The sequence below is a fragment of the Morone saxatilis genome, unplaced genomic scaffold (genome assembly GCF_004916995.1).
Source record: "Morone saxatilis isolate NCDOM2014 unplaced genomic scaffold, NCSU_SB_2.0 Contig23, whole genome shotgun sequence".
Taxonomy (NCBI): domain Eukaryota; kingdom Metazoa; phylum Chordata; class Actinopteri; family Moronidae; genus Morone; species Morone saxatilis.
The window spans coordinates 14,632,199-14,650,660 of NW_023339796.1; the positions used below are offsets into that span (position 1 = coordinate 14,632,199).

General features: G+C 42.5%; 1 protein-coding gene across 1 annotated transcript in view; it reads left to right on the forward strand.

The window, feature by feature from the left end:
- LOC118335162 (leucine-rich repeat and immunoglobulin-like domain-containing nogo receptor-interacting protein 3) overlaps positions 1-15,644 on the forward strand; it is a 35,636-nt gene extending 19,992 nt beyond the window's left edge. The window contains exons 2-4 of the mRNA XM_035671372.1: positions 5,946-6,555; positions 7,308-8,051; positions 8,232-15,644. Of these exons, the coding sequence (XP_035527265.1) occupies positions 6,001-6,555; positions 7,308-8,051; positions 8,232-8,801 (1,869 nt within the window). The 5' untranslated portion in view covers positions 5,946-6,000 and the 3' untranslated portion in view covers positions 8,802-15,644. The remainder of the gene's footprint in view (positions 1-5,945; positions 6,556-7,307; positions 8,052-8,231) is intronic.
- Positions 15,645-18,462: the final 2,818 nt, after the last annotated feature.

Here is an 18,462-nt window from a genome sequence, read left to right on the forward strand (position 1 = left end):
CACACACACACACGCACACACCAACACACACCAACACACACACACAGATGAAACGACCTTTTGGGCTCGTCTCCCTTCTAATCCACTTAGCGTTGTCTACCTCCTGCCCACACACCAACCCAGACAGCTCCTGTCTGAATGCAGGGACATTTATAGAGTACGTGTTGTTCAACCAACACCCATTCCAACATTAAAATTATTTTCAGCATTATGAAAGTAAATTGTTTTTGGGGATGTGATGTTTGTTGAGGAAGTCATTTGAGGACTGGAAGAGATTATTTTCCCCTTAATGAACAAGCAGCACATAGTTTTTATTTTTTATTGTTTGTCTTGTGGGGTTTTATCTTAGCTTGTTTTAGCTTTTGTTTGTTGTGCTGTTGTTCCTCTGTGGCTGTCAGGCATTGTTCCGATGCACTGTGCATCCTCCGCTCATGTTCAGTTTCAATGCGATTTTGGCTGACTTTGATGCAGTTAGAGATCTGAGGCTGGAGTTTGGCTTTCTTAGCTTGTGCCACTTTTTAACTAACTCTCAGTATTGGTGGTGTCTCACTTTGCTGTGCTTCTCAGGAAAGATGCAGACATATATCAGCTCAGAGAAAACAGTGATCTGTGAAGTATTTTGGGGATCACCTGGTTAGAGGCGAAACAGTACAGTAGGAGGCTGCGTGAGTCAGAAAGCGTCTCTCGTTTCGTGAAACATCATCCCCTGTACGAGGAGACAGTCATCAGCAGAGAGGTGATGTTCCCCAAAGGATGATGAAGGATGAAGTGTGTATTTGGTTAGGTGTGTGTGTTTGCCGTAAGCCTGTAGCTGTGCTGCAGACTCAAGTTGTCAGGAGTATATGAGCAGATTGAGACTGACAGTGTGGATATGTTACCTTGCATCCTCAGCTCAGCAGCCGTCTACCAAGTGTCTATGAATGCATTGGCTGTGTGTGTGGGTGTGGGTGTGGGTGTGGGTGTGTGCAACCTGGGAAAACATTGTTTTCTTTTATTTATTTATTTTTTAAGTATATTTTTTGGGCTTTCATTGCCTTTATTATAGTGACAGCTGAAGACAGACAGGAAAGGGGGGCAGAGAGAGAGGGGATGACACGCGGATTCGAACCCTGGTACATGGGTCACCAGCTCTACCCACTGAGCTATGCGGGCGCCCCACCTGGGCCAAACTTTTAGAACAACATAGTGCAACAAATCTCCGTCATATGAACTAGAAGAATATAGAAGAAGTCAGAATATAAGTCTAGAAGGCTGAATGTGAGACCAAATAACTTACTAGAGTTTTCTTCTTTAAATGATTGTTAAATTCTGGATATACCATTGAAACACTAACTGCAGCATTCAAGTCAAAGGTTTGTGGTTTTGGCTTTAATCAGCTAAAGGTCATACGAGGCAGCTTGTCAGTCTCAATCAGTTCACACTCACTGCCTCAGTGACTCAGACTTCTTAGAGGAAGAGGATGCGGCTACAATAGGGTCGCAGGGCACTAAGCGCCATCGTGAGTATTGTGTCTATTTGCAAACTTAAAGCAACTGCACCCACTGCACGTCGCAGCCCACTGAACTGATGTCAGTTTGAAAAATGTTCAGTTTTTCTTTGTGAACACTCGGGGCTGTGGTTTATGGTCAAATCTGTTACTGGGTGTCGCTGTGATGACGGCCATGATGTAGACAAATATTTGAGACTTGGATGTTGACCAAGTGTTTGTGTTCTGTTCATTATTTCTGTGTTATTTCTGTTCCAGTTTTTATTCATAATTAATATCTGTGTTCCCACTCCAGGCACTGTACGCCTCGCCACTATGGGAATCCTGCTCTGTGAACCCCCACCCAGGGCTTCTTCCATTTTTGTTCCGCCTAATTATGTTGTGATGACAGTTTTCCTTTGTTGTCATTGCGAGTCTAAGTTTGGCCGTCGCTGTTTTTGTTTTTTCGCTTACAATGTGGGCACTGTGAATCCTTTATTAAGACTTAAACTTTGATTAGAAGAGACAGAAATAAACTTGATTTCACTTTTCCGACTCACAAACAAAACTTTTATATTGACTTGGACTAGTTGATATATATTGTATATTATTATGGCCAAACTGAGAATTTATGCCCTTTTAACGAAATCATAACTCTCTTTACCACAGTTGTCTTACCTCCTGATGTTTACATTTCCCCTCTCTCACCCTCTTTAGTGCAGCTGTTCCAGAGAGCTGCTAAGCTGTCCTCCACACTTGACTTGGGCTTAAAATGGAGTGACTAAGCACAGATTTAATATTGGACTTATAACTACTTAGCAATGGAAAGTACAAACTGTCAGCTTTCCCATGAAAAGTAAAAATGTGTCAAGCTTGCACCTCGGTTTGTTTGCAACAATAAAATGTAAAAAGCCTTCTCTAATAACCTGCTGACTGCTCGACTGCTCCAACCTCACTGATGCTAAATTGTGTCTCTTTGAGAGGTTCCTATCGAGCGTTGTGGTTGTGTGGTGTGTTGCCTGTGTTGAAGAGAGGGGAGAGGAGAGGAGAGAGAGAGAGAGAGACAAAGCTGAGGACGGAGGGATAGGGTAGAGGAGATCCACGCTCTGCTGGCCAAATATAAGGGCTTATAAAGGCTACCAGTCAACATGGATGACTTATTTATGGTCAGACACACTGCCACACAAAAACACACCAGACAATGACCACAACCGTATTTCAGTCAGACAACTCACGTTTAAAATGTTTATTACTGCTGTATAGCATATTTCGATTTTGGCGTCTAGGCTCCAACCTCATCACTCTCCCGCAGATATGTTTACATAAAGATATTGGAGAGTGATGCGCAAATACCTTAACCCCGGAGCCTACAGGTGGATGCTGGGTGGGTGGTGGTGGCTTACAGTGTATCAGGCAGCAAAGCTTACAGAGCAGAGCAGCAGCATCAATACGGATGCAGGCAACAATTGCATTGAACATAGCAGAGGGGAGAGCTGGGTAATTAAATAGTGCAGTTTAAATAGACCGCCAGATTGGAAGGGTGCGCTTGGTTAGTGATTATGGAGTGAGGCATGTCATGTGTGTATATCAGCGCAGCTCGAGTTGACTGCCTGAACTAGCTTGCAGGCTTCGCTCCATTTTTTTTATTTGGGAAGCACCTTTTCTTGGCAACATGGTGTTTTTAATCAGACTATCCTGAACCAGTGTTTGAGACATCTGGTCATGGTCATCTGTGTGTCTGTGCAGGCTGATGATATATGTGTGATTGGACAGGGATGTTGGTTCCCAACATCTGCTCATTAGGTCAGAATGAAGTTATTTTTAGCTTCAGGGCTGATTTTCCTCCCATTCTTCTTCTTGTATCTCCCTGGACAGCTGGTCTGTGGCAGAATCTGCCTTCCTAACTGTCTGGATAGTGGTGGATTTTGCCTCTGCTGTTACCTTAACATCTGGCAAATGTTAATTTACAGTTTGTAGTGTGGATTTGGGGACTCCTAGTGTGATCTTGTATGTGTTGGTTGTCCAGGAACAGGATCAAGCTGTAAGACTGACCCTGTGCTCTTTCATGTTGAAGCAGATACAGAAGTAGTCCGATCCACAGGACACAGGCTGTGATAAAAACCACTGGCTACAGGTGGAGAGAATAGTAGAAAAACTATCCTCAGTATTTGCTGTAAGAGTGAGAGTAACAGTGTGTATTTATTCGCCTGCTCACTGGATGATGCGCAAACCCCTGTGGGTCCATGTGTTTAATGAAGAGTGTGTGTGTGTTTTTTAAGGATCCCTGCCTGTCCTTGAGTCCAGCAGTGGGGACCTTGTCTGCCTCCACGATGTCATCTCATTGATTCATGCTGCGACACTGCCTCTGACCCGTAGGATGACTCTCGGGGGGGTGTAGAGACAGGTTACATCCATCAGACTGCCTAAGAGCTGGGCAGATGTGCACTGACACACACACAGACACTATATACACTCACAATATAGCTAAGAGTCAATGCTAGTGGCTTAAGTGCAGCAGTTCTTATGCAGCTAAATCCTAATGTCAGCATGTTAAAATGGTCATGACGATCAGTCTGGACAAAAGGAATGGATGGACAGACCTACAGACTGACCGACATTGCCATTTGAGATCCACCATTCAAGTTAGCATTTAGTTGAGAAAACTGTGCTGTGCAGGAAAGGAAATATCATCATGTCAGTGCCAAAAAGATCTTGCCAGAGCGGGGACACAGATGCTAATTTTGTTTGATTTCGTCTTATAAATAGCTCGTTATTTCAGAACATCTGTATACTCATGTTTGTTTTTCAGATCTCTCTGTTACTCTCCTGGGCTCTATTCCACAGAGACGCTAAGGTTTGCTGCTCTGTTGTTGTGGTCATGGTGAGTTGTTGCTGGTTGACAGTGCGAGGCTGAGTTGCTGCTGAGAACTGGGTCAGTTTGTGCAGCAGTCTGCACAGCAGCCTCTCTGTGCCTGCATTTTGTCTCCCAGCGAAAGGAAAAACTGTGCCAGATTTCAACCAGATCCTTCAGATAGGGGATCTGTAAACAGAGTGTTTTCCAGGCCTGTCAAAAATTGTAGGACTTATCCGCCCTGGGGCTGAGTAGATGAGACACGACCTCTGGGGGGTTTTACTGCAGTTTGTGTATGTGTGATCATGTGTGAAAATTTCTGAGTGTTGTGCATGTGTGCAAAGAATTTGTCTGCCATCATTTAAATTTAGCTTAAATCCCATTTCATCCTGTTTGATCCCATTGATGCCAACGCATTGAAACAGTCAGATGTGATTAGGCGTTCAAGAGACTGTTTTCTAAATCCAACTTGCTAGAAAGAGATTTGAGGCAAAGCCCACAGCAAGGAGAGAAACTGGCGAGTTTTGGCTCTTTTAACTGTGTGACTCGCCCTCTGAACACTGCCCATTAAGCACAAACCAACCCATATATTATTAATGTGTTTGGCTCGGGCCTCGCTCCACTGACAGCATCAGAGTGCATTTTAACATGATACTCCCTGGTGATGATGATATATTCTCTCTCATTTCCACTTCATCTTAAAAAACACACCAGCAAGTGGTCAAGAGTTAACATCTGGGGGTTTCTGGTGAGAATTTCTAGCATAAGAGCGAAAACCTTGTGTTTAGCAACATTTTCCTCAAGTATTAAAGTATTCACATAACTTCCTGATAACTAGATGGACACTTTTGTGTTCCAGATCTGATGCCAGGTGCTCTTTGACTGTCTCTGAGTTGAAAACAGTGTGTGGGTGAGATGACAGGTTGCCTGAAGGAATGTTAAAGCATGAGTGATTCATCTTATCTTCGTGCTAGGAGGACCAAAATGATTTTTAATTTATACCCAGTAAAATGCCACGTCCTACGCATACATGCATCAGCACATACCTGAGCAAACACATATTATGACTTGAGTACACAGTGATACAAACACGTCACATTTCATAGGTGATCACATAGCGTGATTGTTGAGGAGCTCAGTCTATGTTTATGCGTGGTGATAATAAATTCATTGTGTTTGTCAAAATGGAGTAGACGGTCTCAGTGCTGCAAGGAGAGCTGAGGAGATGCAACATGCATGAATTCGGCTGAAGCAGGAGAATCTCCCTCGCATGGTTCCCGCTGTCCTAGTTCCCTAACTGAAGCCATAGATGAATTAATGAGAAGACAAATTATCTTACGGGTATTATCTTATTCTGGTCCATGTTCCTGTAATAGGGTCTCGTCATTTGTATTTTAATGCCGTGTCATGATATGTCTAAAGTCTCTACAGCTTTCCCTACAATATTTCTTAAACTGCAGGAAGCATTGATAATTTACTGCCGTGTGGATGTAATTTTTATGAGCTTGGGAGATGATAGATTCTCTCGTATCGTGTCTTTATTCATTCTTCTCATATATTCTCTGTTTCTCCCCTCTTACTTTGCTTCTCTCCTGTTCCTGTTTTCCCTCTCTCTGTATAATCTTGCAGGTGTATGGTGAACTGACCCTGCCTGCGACAGGCGAGGAGTCAGAGGACCAGGGCCATGATTGGCTCTCCTGGCCCTGGTGGGCTTGCCTTAGTGCCATGGCCGAGGGTGTGGCGATGGGTCCTGGGTGCTTCTCTGGTTGCAATAATAACCCTGACACTGCCAGGAAGTAGCCAGGCCTGTCCGCCACGGTGCGAGTGCTCGGCTCAGCTGAGGTCAGTGTCGTGCCAGCGTCGGCGGCTCACCAACATCCCAGAGGGGATCCCCACGGAGACACAACTTCTGGACCTCAGCAAGAACCGGCTCCGCTGGGTGCAAGCTGGTGACCTGGCACCATACCCACGGCTTGAAGAAGTGGACCTCAGTGAAAACCTCATCGCCACATTAGAGCCGAATGCCTTTGCCACCCTCCAGAGTCTTAAAGTGCTGAAGTTAAGGGGGAACCAGCTGAAGTTAGTGCCCATGGGGGCCTTCGCCAAGCTGGGCAATCTGACCAGCCTTGACCTGAGCGAGAACAAGATGGTGATTTTATTGGACTATACCTTCCAGGATCTGAGGAGTCTGAAACATCTGGAGGTGGGAGACAATGACCTGGTTTATATATCCCACAAGGTAATCTCGCCGGCATCTTGTCTGTATCGTGACTGTGTTACTAATGAAAAACTGGATGGAAGAACATTTGCTGTATTTTTTAAAATCCTCCTTGGAAATTAGATCCCAGATGATCACACTTTCATATTTATAGTACTGGAATATCTTCTTTAGTTTTAAATAGGCAGTAATGCCAAGCAGCTATTTGCCAGATATAGAGCCAGTATCAATTCCTGACTTGGCTCAGAAATATGTAGTTCAACGCTTTGGGAAATACACTTTCTTTGCAAGAGTTGGCCAAGTGAGAGAATTGATATCACTCTCATGTCTATGCTAAATGTGAAGCTAAAGCCAGCAACTGGGTTAGCTTAGCACAAAGACTGAAAACAGCAGGGAACAGATGTTCAAAGGTAACAAAATTGTCTATCAGCATCTCTGAAACTCACTAATTAACATAGTAAATTGTATTTGTTTAATACATACAAAAACTGAAGTGTAGAAGGGATTTCCAGTCTTTATGCTAAGCTAACCAACTGACCGACTACTGGCTGTAGTCTTGTGTTTTAATGTTGAATTATTCCTTTAACAAAGGAAGATGATGTGTTTATGTATTTGTGTGCATTTTATACAGCACTCGCAGCCCCACAAACTCAACACAAACAGAAACAATATATAGATATAAGACATTCACTGTTGGCCATCATGCATAAATGTAAAATGAATAACAATGTCTTATTTTAGGTTTAAACACCCTTTATGTTCCTGATTCCCAGGCATTCTCAGGGCTGCTGGGGCTTGAAGATCTCACAATAGAGCGCTGCAACCTGACATCCATCTCTGGCCAGACGCTGTCTTACCTTCGCAGCCTGGTCACCCTTCGCCTCCGGCACCTCAGCATTATTGCCCTAGAGGACCAAAACTTCCGCAAGCTCTTCAACCTGCGGGGTCTGGACATTGATCACTGGCCATACTTGGAGTACATCTCCCCTCTTAGTTTCCAGGGTCTGGACCTCCACTGGCTTTCCATTACCAACACCAACATCACCTCTGTCCCTTCTGCTTCCTTCAAGAACCTGGTGCACCTCACCCACCTCAACCTGTCCTACAATCCCATCACCACACTAGAGCCCTGGGCCTTCAAGGACCTGCTGAGGCTGAAGGAGCTCATCATGGTAAGCACAGGGTTGATGACAGTGGAGCTCCATGCCCTTGGAGGCCTGCGACAGATCCGGGTCCTCAACTTCTCCTCCAACGACCTGCAGACTCTGGAAGAGGGCTCCTTCCACTCTGTCAACAGTATGGAGACCCTCAGAGTGGATGGGAACCCCCTGATGTGTGACTGCCGTCTGTTGTGGATCCTGCAAAGACGCAAGACCCTCAACTTTGACGGCAGAGTGCCGGTGTGTGCGGGGCCGGTGGAGGTGCAAGGGGTCAGCCTCAGCGCCTTCACCGATTCTGCACTCTTCGATCACTTTACATGCCAGAAACCTAAGATACGCAACCGTAAGCTGCAGCAGGTAATGAAGATGATTACATTTAGGTTTGATACTTGAATAAATGCTCATGGTTTGATTACTGAAGCAATGCTAATTGCCTCTACAAGCATAAAAAGTATTCTGTAATACTGACAGATTTTGTTGTGTATATATTCTGCTGCATTTATTAGTCCATGCACTCCTTCCCTCCAACTTCCGCAGGTGGTCGCTCGTGAGGGACAGCCAGTGAGTTTTCTGTGTCGAGCTGAAGGAGAACCTGTACCTGCTATTGTCTGGATTTCCCCACAGCGCAGACGGATCACAGCTAAGAGTTCAGGGCGCATTACTGTTCTCCCTAGTGGCACCCTGGAGATCCGCTACGCCCAGCTTACTGACAGCGGTACATACATCTGCATTGCCAGTAACGCCGGAGGCAATGATACCTACTTCGCCACGCTCACAGTGCGTGGCCAGCCGCTAGATGCCGCCTCAGCCTTCTTTCTCAACCGCTCGCTGTACAGCGGTGACTTCTTCAACGACACAAATCTGAACAGCACGCGTGTTTTCCTCAAGTTCACCTTGGACCTGACCACCATCTTGGTCTCCACGGCAATGGGTTGCATCACCTTCCTGGGGGTGGTCCTCTTCTGTTTCCTGCTGTTGTTCGTGTGGAGCCGGGGACGCGGCCAACGCAAGAACAACTTCACAGTGGAGTACTCTTTCCGGAAATCTGAACCCGCCACTGGAGGCTCTTCGGGAGGGACCAGGAAGTTTAACATGAAGATGATATGAAACAACGCAGCCAGGGGTCCCTCGGGGGAGGCATGAGCACGTCCCAAAAAACGTGTTTGACACACGCAAACACACACAGCCACTAACTCGCAAAGAAGTTTGAAAGCACAATATAAGTTCCTGTCTATGGCTCTATTTAAAATTGAGCGCCCACATCAAAACTGGAGCCATGACTTGATTTGGTTTGACCCTGATCTCTCTGTCTCTCAGTGGTTTTTATTCAGCTTTTGGTGAAAAGCATGTTTGAAGGATACTGTAAGGATCAGTATTGATATATTTGAAAGAGCTACTGGTCATTCATGCTTAGAGTTAAGAATTATAGTAGATAGGTTTCTGGAAATTGGCATGATTATTGAGCTGTGGAATACTGGTAGTCCAGTCTCTTGGTCACATTAATGAGAAAATTAAATACATTTGCTTTTCTATTTAAATGTCCCTTCACTGTATTCTGTGCATTCAGGGATTTTAAAATATATGTATTACAGGGAGACCTGAACATCCATTTATAGAATTTGTAGCTATGCTCTTCTAAAGTCTGCCTTGTTAAGAATCATGCATGTAGAAATGCACTTGATAGTTAAGTTGTAAGTTCATACCACTGAATAAAACATATTGCTTTAAAAGACAGTTTGAATATGTTTTTCTATAGAACATATTACAGCCACCTTTATTTATTCTAACCACAGCAATGAGGTTAAAAACTCCATTAACATTATCATATTTGTTTTAACGAGATAAAGCTTAATGCATGTAATGTATGGTCTGATAATAATATCTAATAAGGAACGATGGATTTGGATCATTCACATAAATATCACATAGACAAAAGAAACACAATTTGGCCTTTTCTTCTTTGTGAGATGTTGCGACAAGGTTAGCTGTGTGAGTTTGGGACGAGCGCACTGACCGAGAGCTGCTGTGGCTGCCCGTGGCCCGGAAGGTTTGGTTAGGAAGTCAAGCCCACCGGACACGGGCCGCCGCAGTAACCATGGCAACCAACACAAGAAAGAGCAAGTGGGGACTGAGGCTGGTGGCCACAGGAGGGTTGCTGGGTAGAAGGGGAGGGAGGCGGAAAAAAAGAAGTCAATGTGACCTCTTCTTCCTGCTCCATTTATGCTCTTTCATCAACAGGAGAGGGTCAACCTGCCGGCCTCCACCCTCCGTCTCTGCCCTCTGCTGTGTTAGTGGACGCCTGACCTTCCCAGCGCTGCCAGGGGGGAGCAGCCTGGAGAGTTGGGTCACACTCAGAGGCAAACAGAGGACACACAGTGACGATGTAGGGGTCTTCACATAAACATAAACACACACGCTCGTCCTAGTAGTGGAAAGCACACATTGCAACACATATATGGCACCTTTTCTCAGGAAAAGTGAAATAACTACGCTACAGAGCGAGTGAACCACACATACTCTGTTCAAATATAACATTCCAGCAATACTGTATGTAGAGCCATAAAGCCAAAATTCATTCTCTCTGAGAGAACTGATGTAAATTTGTGAGTGAAGAAACAAAGCCATAGTTTGTGTAGGTTGTTTTTTATACAGTAACGTGCATGATTCAGTTATATAATAACAATTATTGCTACTGCCATCTTACAAGCTGTTGTGATTATCACAAGACCATCTGCTGTCGCTGGGCTTGCATAAAGTTGCACCCCATAACATACACACACTCTCTCACACACACACACACACACACACAGAGATTAAACCACATCAAGGTTATTGAATTGATAGGAACAACAATCACAGTTCCACATGAATAAACATACAAATTGATAATGCAGTGTGACGCTGACTGCCCTCTCTCTGTCTCTGAGACGGTCGGTGTGCGAATGTCTCTGCCCCCCTAGCCCAGTGCATCCCCCCTCCTCACCCCCACCCCCCCACACACACCCCCACTGGGTCCTCCTTTGGGAGGGGTCCCTGGCTGGAGATCGAGGATTTAAATGTAAATGAAGTCGTGTTAACCCTACCCACACCATGTGCATCGTATAGTGGAGAGTAGTACTGTGGTTTTCTAAACGAAAAAAACAACAAAAAACCTTTTTTGAAGTGTTCCGTTGCTTCTTGTTTGTCCTTTTAATTTCTTCAGTTGTTGTTCTCCGTGACCTTTTGACTGTTTACCGTTTTAACGTTCCTCGTCCTCCATGTGGGGCTGCTCTGTTCTCAACACTTAATAACATTCCCATTCACTAGACAGTGCGTGAGCCTGTTCACATCTCAGTGCTTATCAACTGAAACCAGGAAGGGTAATATTTTGAAGAAAAGAGACATAATCTAAAGATGTGGTTCCTAATCTAGTGTCACAAATTGAATTGGAGGTGTCATAAGAAAGTTAACAGGATAATATAAAAGGGGAAAAACATAAGGCTGCACAAAATTATTCTAAACTAAATTTAACGTTTGTGTTATATACGGGATCAAACATAGCATTTGGTTAAAATTTTAAGTGTATTTACACATCACTAAATCAAAATTGGTTGCTCCACACAAACTAGTTCTTATGTCAGAGATTAGTTGTTAATATTTACACACAATATTAAACATTACTAAAGTCTTGATGAGCTGAGACATTTTCAAATCTGAAAAAATATGATTATTATATTATTATATATGATTTACTTAATCACTAGTTTGAAACTAGCTAGTAGCCTAGTTATTAAAAACCTATAGACTTTACACAATCATTTAGCGATGAATTTATAGGCCTAGCATATTGGTAATAGGCTGCTATTCAACTCATTGTCATGTGCAATCATGAGTGGTTGCAAGTACACCTTGCTTCATTTTATGGGTTCATAATGTAAGTTGGGAATCATTGATTTAAAGCACACCAACAAAGAGAAGTTTATGGTTTGGAAATAATTTGCCCCAGGTAAGAAAGAACCTCAAACTCTCAAAACTTGCAAAATAAATCCTGCAAACTCAATTTTTGTCCCTTGTGAGGGATGATGAAACTGCGGCTTCTGTGTCAGGATGAATAACTGAACAGCTGTTAAAGATTCATGAGGCCGAATGAGAATAGATGAACAAATTGGCCTGGTTTTTTGCACCGCCCTTAACAGTGTCAGTGGCCATTTTTGTGTTGAGAACAGGACGATGCCTTCATGGACGTCTCCTTTTCCTGAGCCAACCCTTCTGTTTTTCCATTCCCCCGTATTTCTCAGTGAAAACTAGGTTTAGAAGACAGTGAGAATGTCTGTAGTGATTGTTGATGGTGTTATCGTGTAAACATCAATCACAAATGTAAGCGTAGATGAGGGTGTGTTTCATTTTATTATCTTCCTCTCCTTCTCCCCTTCTTTACCTGTCCTCCCCCCTCTTCCTGTTCCCTGTCTTCTTAACATTTCCACCCCTCGTTGTCCCTGTTCACAGTATTAGGCTGGAATATGGTTGTGTGGTAGTAGACACGTGTAATGTGCGGTCGGTGAGTCAGTGTTGTTGTGTTATGATTTGTTGCTCCTCGTGATGCCATCGAAAACGGAGCAGTGATTGGATCAGTCGAGACAAAAGATGAAAGGGGTGACCCAGGTTTCCTTAAAAAAAAACACACAAAAAAACATTAGTTCCCATTTCACGCCCTACTCATTCCTAAAGAACCATTTCTGGAACTTTCCCTCTCTGCACAGTGCCACTCTGGGATCTTTCTCTGGATATGAAAACCCATGGACTGTACTGTATGTATTTTCTCTGATGATATCTTGTCACACTTTAACTTACAAATGTAGAAGTGTGGGGGGGGGTGTTGTAATACCGTGACTATGAGCCTACACTCACTTTCTGCATACTGTGGTACACTGAGTCATTTGGAAAAGGTGTAGCATTAAAGCAGTCCATTCACTGAAAGCTGACATTTTCATGTTGATCTAGGGTTGAAAATTAGCGCTTGTATCTATTCAAACCTTGCGAGTCCTTGAAACTTGTTTTGCTTCAAGCTAATTGCGCTTTGAAAAAAATCTTTCCTTTCCCCTCCAAATTTTATCCCATCATCAAAAGCTTTAGAAATACATTAAACATTTTACCTCCTAGAGCTGACCCTTTCTCTCTATCAAAAAAAGAGGTGCCAGAACACACAGTTTTACAGCCAAGCCGTTGCCTTAGTCTGGCTGACAGACTGTCAGGGTTTAGATACCAGTGGAGCTGAGCTTGATTCATCTCCTCTGCCGTGATACTTGAGAAAGTAGGCTGAGCGATCCCCCGCTCCCTCCTCCGGTTCGTCCTTGCCTGGGGTTGGTGTACTGTAGTCTAGACGCCCCATTTACAACAGCAGCAGCAACCACGCTATTAGGATACCTTCCACTGGGGAACTCTTCAAAGACGCAGACCAAAATAAGACAAACCCTGAGACACCAATAATCATGGCGTCATCACCAGCCAAGCCTGAACTGCTCTTTTGTTTTTGTTCTAGTTCTCAGTCTCTTAGCTGTTATCTTACTATTTGGCCAGCAAAGACCAATTTCAGTCTTACCTTTAGGACTGCATTTCTACAGCCTTGGCTTTCTGTTATTTCCAACTCCATATTAGCTCTAAATGAATCCATCTCCTACTCTAGATCCTGCAGCTGCTGTTGTGATTGGATTAGACTTGAGTTGAATTATCAGAGCTGAGAGGAGCAGTAATGGGATGACGGAGAAGCGAGCTCGGCTGATTGGGTGATTACTTGGCTTATTAGTCACATTTCCATAAAAGACCTCTCAGAAGTGTGTGTCATGCACATACCATTTGAGTTATTTTACCTTTTTGCATATCCGCTGGTTATGGTGGCTTTCTCTGATTGGACAAAGAGATGGTAATGCACAGCAGTCACTGTTAACTGATATTCAGGCATAATTGGACATTAAGCGGAGCATTGTTGAAGTATTGTTTAAAGCACCTTGGACAGACAATTGCTTCATCTTAACCTTGACCAAACAATTGCAAGTGCCCCCCTTTCTATGTGACAATACTGACCCCAAGTGGTCACTGTGGGTAATAGCAACAAATGGGACCATACTGCTGATGCTGATGTGCCAGTATTGTATGTGGTGGGAAAATAAATAAATAACAGCTTTGGGTCTCATACAGTGAAACACTGAAGAGAGCAAATTGACTGTTAGCTTCATAAGTCAGGGCTTCACTGATTTTCTTATAGCCATAGCGTGACCTCCTCTCTACTTTAGGTGTCTGGGGCGTTGTTCAAGTTATCAGGAGAGGCCTCTACCCGATCTGGCCTAAGTTGCTGGGACTCAGTCTGTAGATTTGACGAATACTTTCTGATGCCCCCTCTAGTCTCACCACCATCACAACAAACAATAACAAACCTTAATAAAAATGTCACAGCATCATTCTTTCTATACATATGAGAGCTGATCCGCAAACAAACAGTTCCTCTCTAGAGAACAAAACTTTCTTTCTTGTGGTCTTAGCAGGTTTAATCTATGCATGCCTTTTGTATACAGTGATTGGTCTTGCCAAACTCTCACCTACACTTGTATGGAGAGCTATGGGTGCCATTGTTGCTGGCCATGGGACTGGTTGAAACAAACTTACTGTAAGAGCAAGTGAGACCATAAAAGGGATTTTAATCGGGTACAAATCAAAGCCAGGGGCAAACAATCACCTGCTCCAGTATTCCTGAATATTTAAAAGGAGTGTGTATCTTACAAAAGAACCCTTTGTTTACTTTGGATGATTGTACTTTTACACATAATTATCTATCCACACATAGAGGATCTGCTCAGATGTGTAAGCTGTAGATAAAATGATTGATATTCCAAGCAGGTTGGTGGGACTGATCAATGCTGTATGGGGATAGGATTATTAATGGCATACTTTCATTGATCTATCTTGAACCTTGTCACTCTCCCACAATCCCTCTGGAGTAGGAGGAGGAGGCGTACAGAGCTCTTACAGACCTGGTTGGCACTCATTCCTAGGTTTCCACATTACAAGATGATTTTACTTTTCCTCTTTTAAGAACGAGATGGTGCCAGACTTCGACAGTCTTTTTCCAGGTCTGAGCCGATGTAACGCTCTCTTATTTCTCCTACTCTTCAGAGGAAGCTGTTGTTGGTATAGCTCTGTATTTATTGGAGCCCTCTAATGGAAAATATTGAAGTTTATGTCTCAAATTTGGCTTATTCCTATTCTCTCTCCTCTCTCTTTCTCTCTCTTTTCTCTCTCTGTCTTGTCTCTCTGTCTCTCTATCAACCTGGCACCGACCTCGTAAAGCATTTCAGAACATTTTTCATTGATCACTCTTTAGTTTTTGTGCTAATGCATTTGGTTCCTCTTTGACACGGTCCTTATAGCCTTCTGAAACCTAGGAATGGGTGCTGAGCACTCCAATTAAATACAGAGCTAACATGAAAACAAGTTGTTCAGCTTGTCAGACTGAGTGGTGTGATCTGATCAATCATTAAAGCACATAACAGGCTCATAATAGAGACTGTTTTACAGTAAGTACCAAGTTCGGACTCAAGAACATCTGACTGTACCTGAATTATAAAATGTATATTTTGCACAGTGATTTGTGGATCCTTGGATGTGAAGAACAGAAACTGTACATATTAGAACTATTAGCCATATCGTGTCATATAATCTGTAGACCTCTTTGCCATGTCTGACAGAGGACAATGACTGTTGAACTGTAAATAGTGTAGTTATAGTAATATAGGATTTAACTGCTGCTTCTTTTCTCCAGGGATCACCCATGTTTTGCTCAGTCCCATGGCTGCTTGGTCTCAAAGGGAAGGATGAGATAATAATGTACCTGTCTATAAAACACATATGAGTTCTTTTTTTATTTCAATGTATGTTTTATATACTGTCTGTCTTGTAAATTAACTCCTTTTCGTCATAAAAGCATGATGTGACTCTGTCAAAGGTGTCCTGTGTCTCTTCTCATTACCTGTTAGTGTCTTCAGTGAAACACTTGCTCACAAGGTATCTGATAAATGTCATTACTGAACATGTTGTTCAAAAGCCACGGGTATCAATCTTCTGCCATAACAACCTCAAGTATGGGTCTAAGTGTTCCAAATTACCTAACTCTGCCATTGTCCTCAACTCTACAGAGTTCTTTCAGTTCTGTGTTTTGGTCTTCTGGCTGGCACCATTACTGTTTTGTTTCACTCTCATTGCATTTTAGGCAGCACCAGGAAGCTATTTTTACCAAAAAAAAGCTCTAAAAACCTTCCTTACACTACCTGTTCAGCACCAAACAGCAGACAGACACAGTTAGAGACTAGTTGATGAAAAAATTGGAGCATTTGGTAGCTAAAGAGCCAGATGTTTTGTTCAAAAGTTGGTGGAGACCAAAAGGTCAAGGTCACAGCTAAAGAATTGATGACTATATTTTACATTTGGCCGGACAATGGAAGCAAGAAACATACTGAATATGGTCGGTTTTGACTGTGCTGTACATTGACACTACTCTCCCTCAATGCACAAAGGAAATGAAAGAGACACTCACAGCTGGAACACGTTTAAATAAACTGTGGGTGGTGAGACCACTTCAAAGCAAAAAATAACTAAACTAAGGAAAAACATGTTGATGTCTCCTTGTGAAGTTTAATTGGCTGTGGCTTTTCTGAGGTGCAACTTGATTCACATCCAACATTACATATAATGCATATTTTCCTGTCAGTATAAAGTGGTAAAGTATGTTGATATTTTGGTGTACTAACTGCCAAAACAGTATACTATGACGATTATGGTACATACTGCATTATTGTGTGTATATTGTGTATGTATATTAGTATAGATTTGGGACACGGCTCTGGACTTGCCATAGAAGGAAAAGCACCGGTGTTCCTAATAAATGTCCCAGTAAATCATGACAGTGTGACGGTGAGCCAGCATGCACAATACCAGCACCCTGAATCGGAAGCAGCTAAATGGAATTCAGCCATCATTCATTTCCTTCCATTTTCCTTCTGAGACATGTCAACTGTACTGTATGTGCTCCGAAAACGACCTTTTATATAACAAATGGCGCCTTTATTTATTTAATATTAAAAACGTTGGGTCTCCATGAATAGGGCCATAATCAGTGTTCCAGTTCATTCCAAAGGTTTTGGGTTGAGGTCTTTGTGCAGGCTAGTCATATTCTTCCACAGCAAACTCAGAAAACCATTTTTTTCTGGCTTTGTGCACAGGATCATTGTCATGTTGAAACAGTAAAGGGCCTTCATAAAACTGCTGCTACAAAGTCTGGAGCACATTTCTATTGACTAGCATGCTGCACAGGGCTATACACCTAGGTAATGTAATTACATTTTTTATGGGAATTTTGAGGTTTTAGAAACCTGAAGTGAGATAAGAATGAAGAAAACTAAAGCACAGTGGGTAGACTCTTTTTGTATTTTGCATTGACTATTTCTAGTTTGACAAATACCACATTATATTTCTCCACCAGAAAAGGCTTTGAAACAAGCTTTCAGAAATAATAAAAATACAAAGAACAAAAATGACAAAATATGCAACAATTGAATTTACACAAAAAACATCGGTTATTATTACATATAATTATTAAGAGTTTAAGAGCAAAGGTTTTTGTGGGCATTGTTTGATCGAACAGTGCTGGCAACAATAGTGAGAAAAACATAACAAATCCATATAATCAAAACAATTGTATTTCAGGGTTTCTGGTCAGAATTTTTAGAAGAGCAGTATTGGACTCATGACTCAAAAATCTGCCCTGACTTCAGCAACCTGCTAAACCAGATAAAAACATATGGTGAGTATGATTTTTTTTTAAGCCAATATATTTGACTACTATTATGGCCAATTAATAAATAAAATACAGCTTCAGCATTCTCCCCCAGAGAAAATTAAATCTACATAAAGTTTAATTAAACAGTTCACTGAGTATCTAAAATATAAAAGAATTCTGATTTCTGGCCAAATTTTGGGGTGAGGGTGGTGTGGGGTACACAGTGGGTACTCAGTATTAGTCAAATCTTAGTTTTGGCCCTGATGCTGCACCCATACTGAACATACACACCAGTATGTGGCCAAGGGTGTGTGCATACCTTTATTTTCACCACCAGATGGCAACAGAGCACCGTAGTAAGAAACCATCACACAGAAAATGAAAAGCCAGTCAGCCAATTGCTAGTTTCTTTATTTGTTTTGGTCAAAACACACAATTTACCCATACTGGTTTTCATTTGGTGTATTATTTCGTCCAGTTAATACTCGAGACCAACGTAACTAACAGACTCACTGTGTTACTGGGAGATGAAGATCAGAAGAAAGGCTCTCTGGGTTACAGCTTTGTGTGTATGTGTGTGTGTGTGTGTGTGTGTGTGTTTGTGTGCGTGCGTGCGTTCTATTCTTTTTGATGTATGTGTGTTCAGCTTTTTGAGGTGCACAGGTTGCAATATTTATGTTTTATGCCACAAAAAGCATTATGTGCTCAAAACATTACTGTGGCAACAAATTTGGGCCACATGGATTTCAAAGTGCAAAATTAACTAATAACTACAACACAGTGACCAAACTATCACCAACTTCATTTATCATACTGAAGTGCACAAATTGTCACATTTGGGGACAATTTAATGCCACAAAATGCATTTCCATGGCTTTTTTATCACAATGTTGGACATAAGATACATTTGTGTGACAGTGGGTTCACATTTGGAGAGCATTTTGTCAAAAAAACAACAGTGTA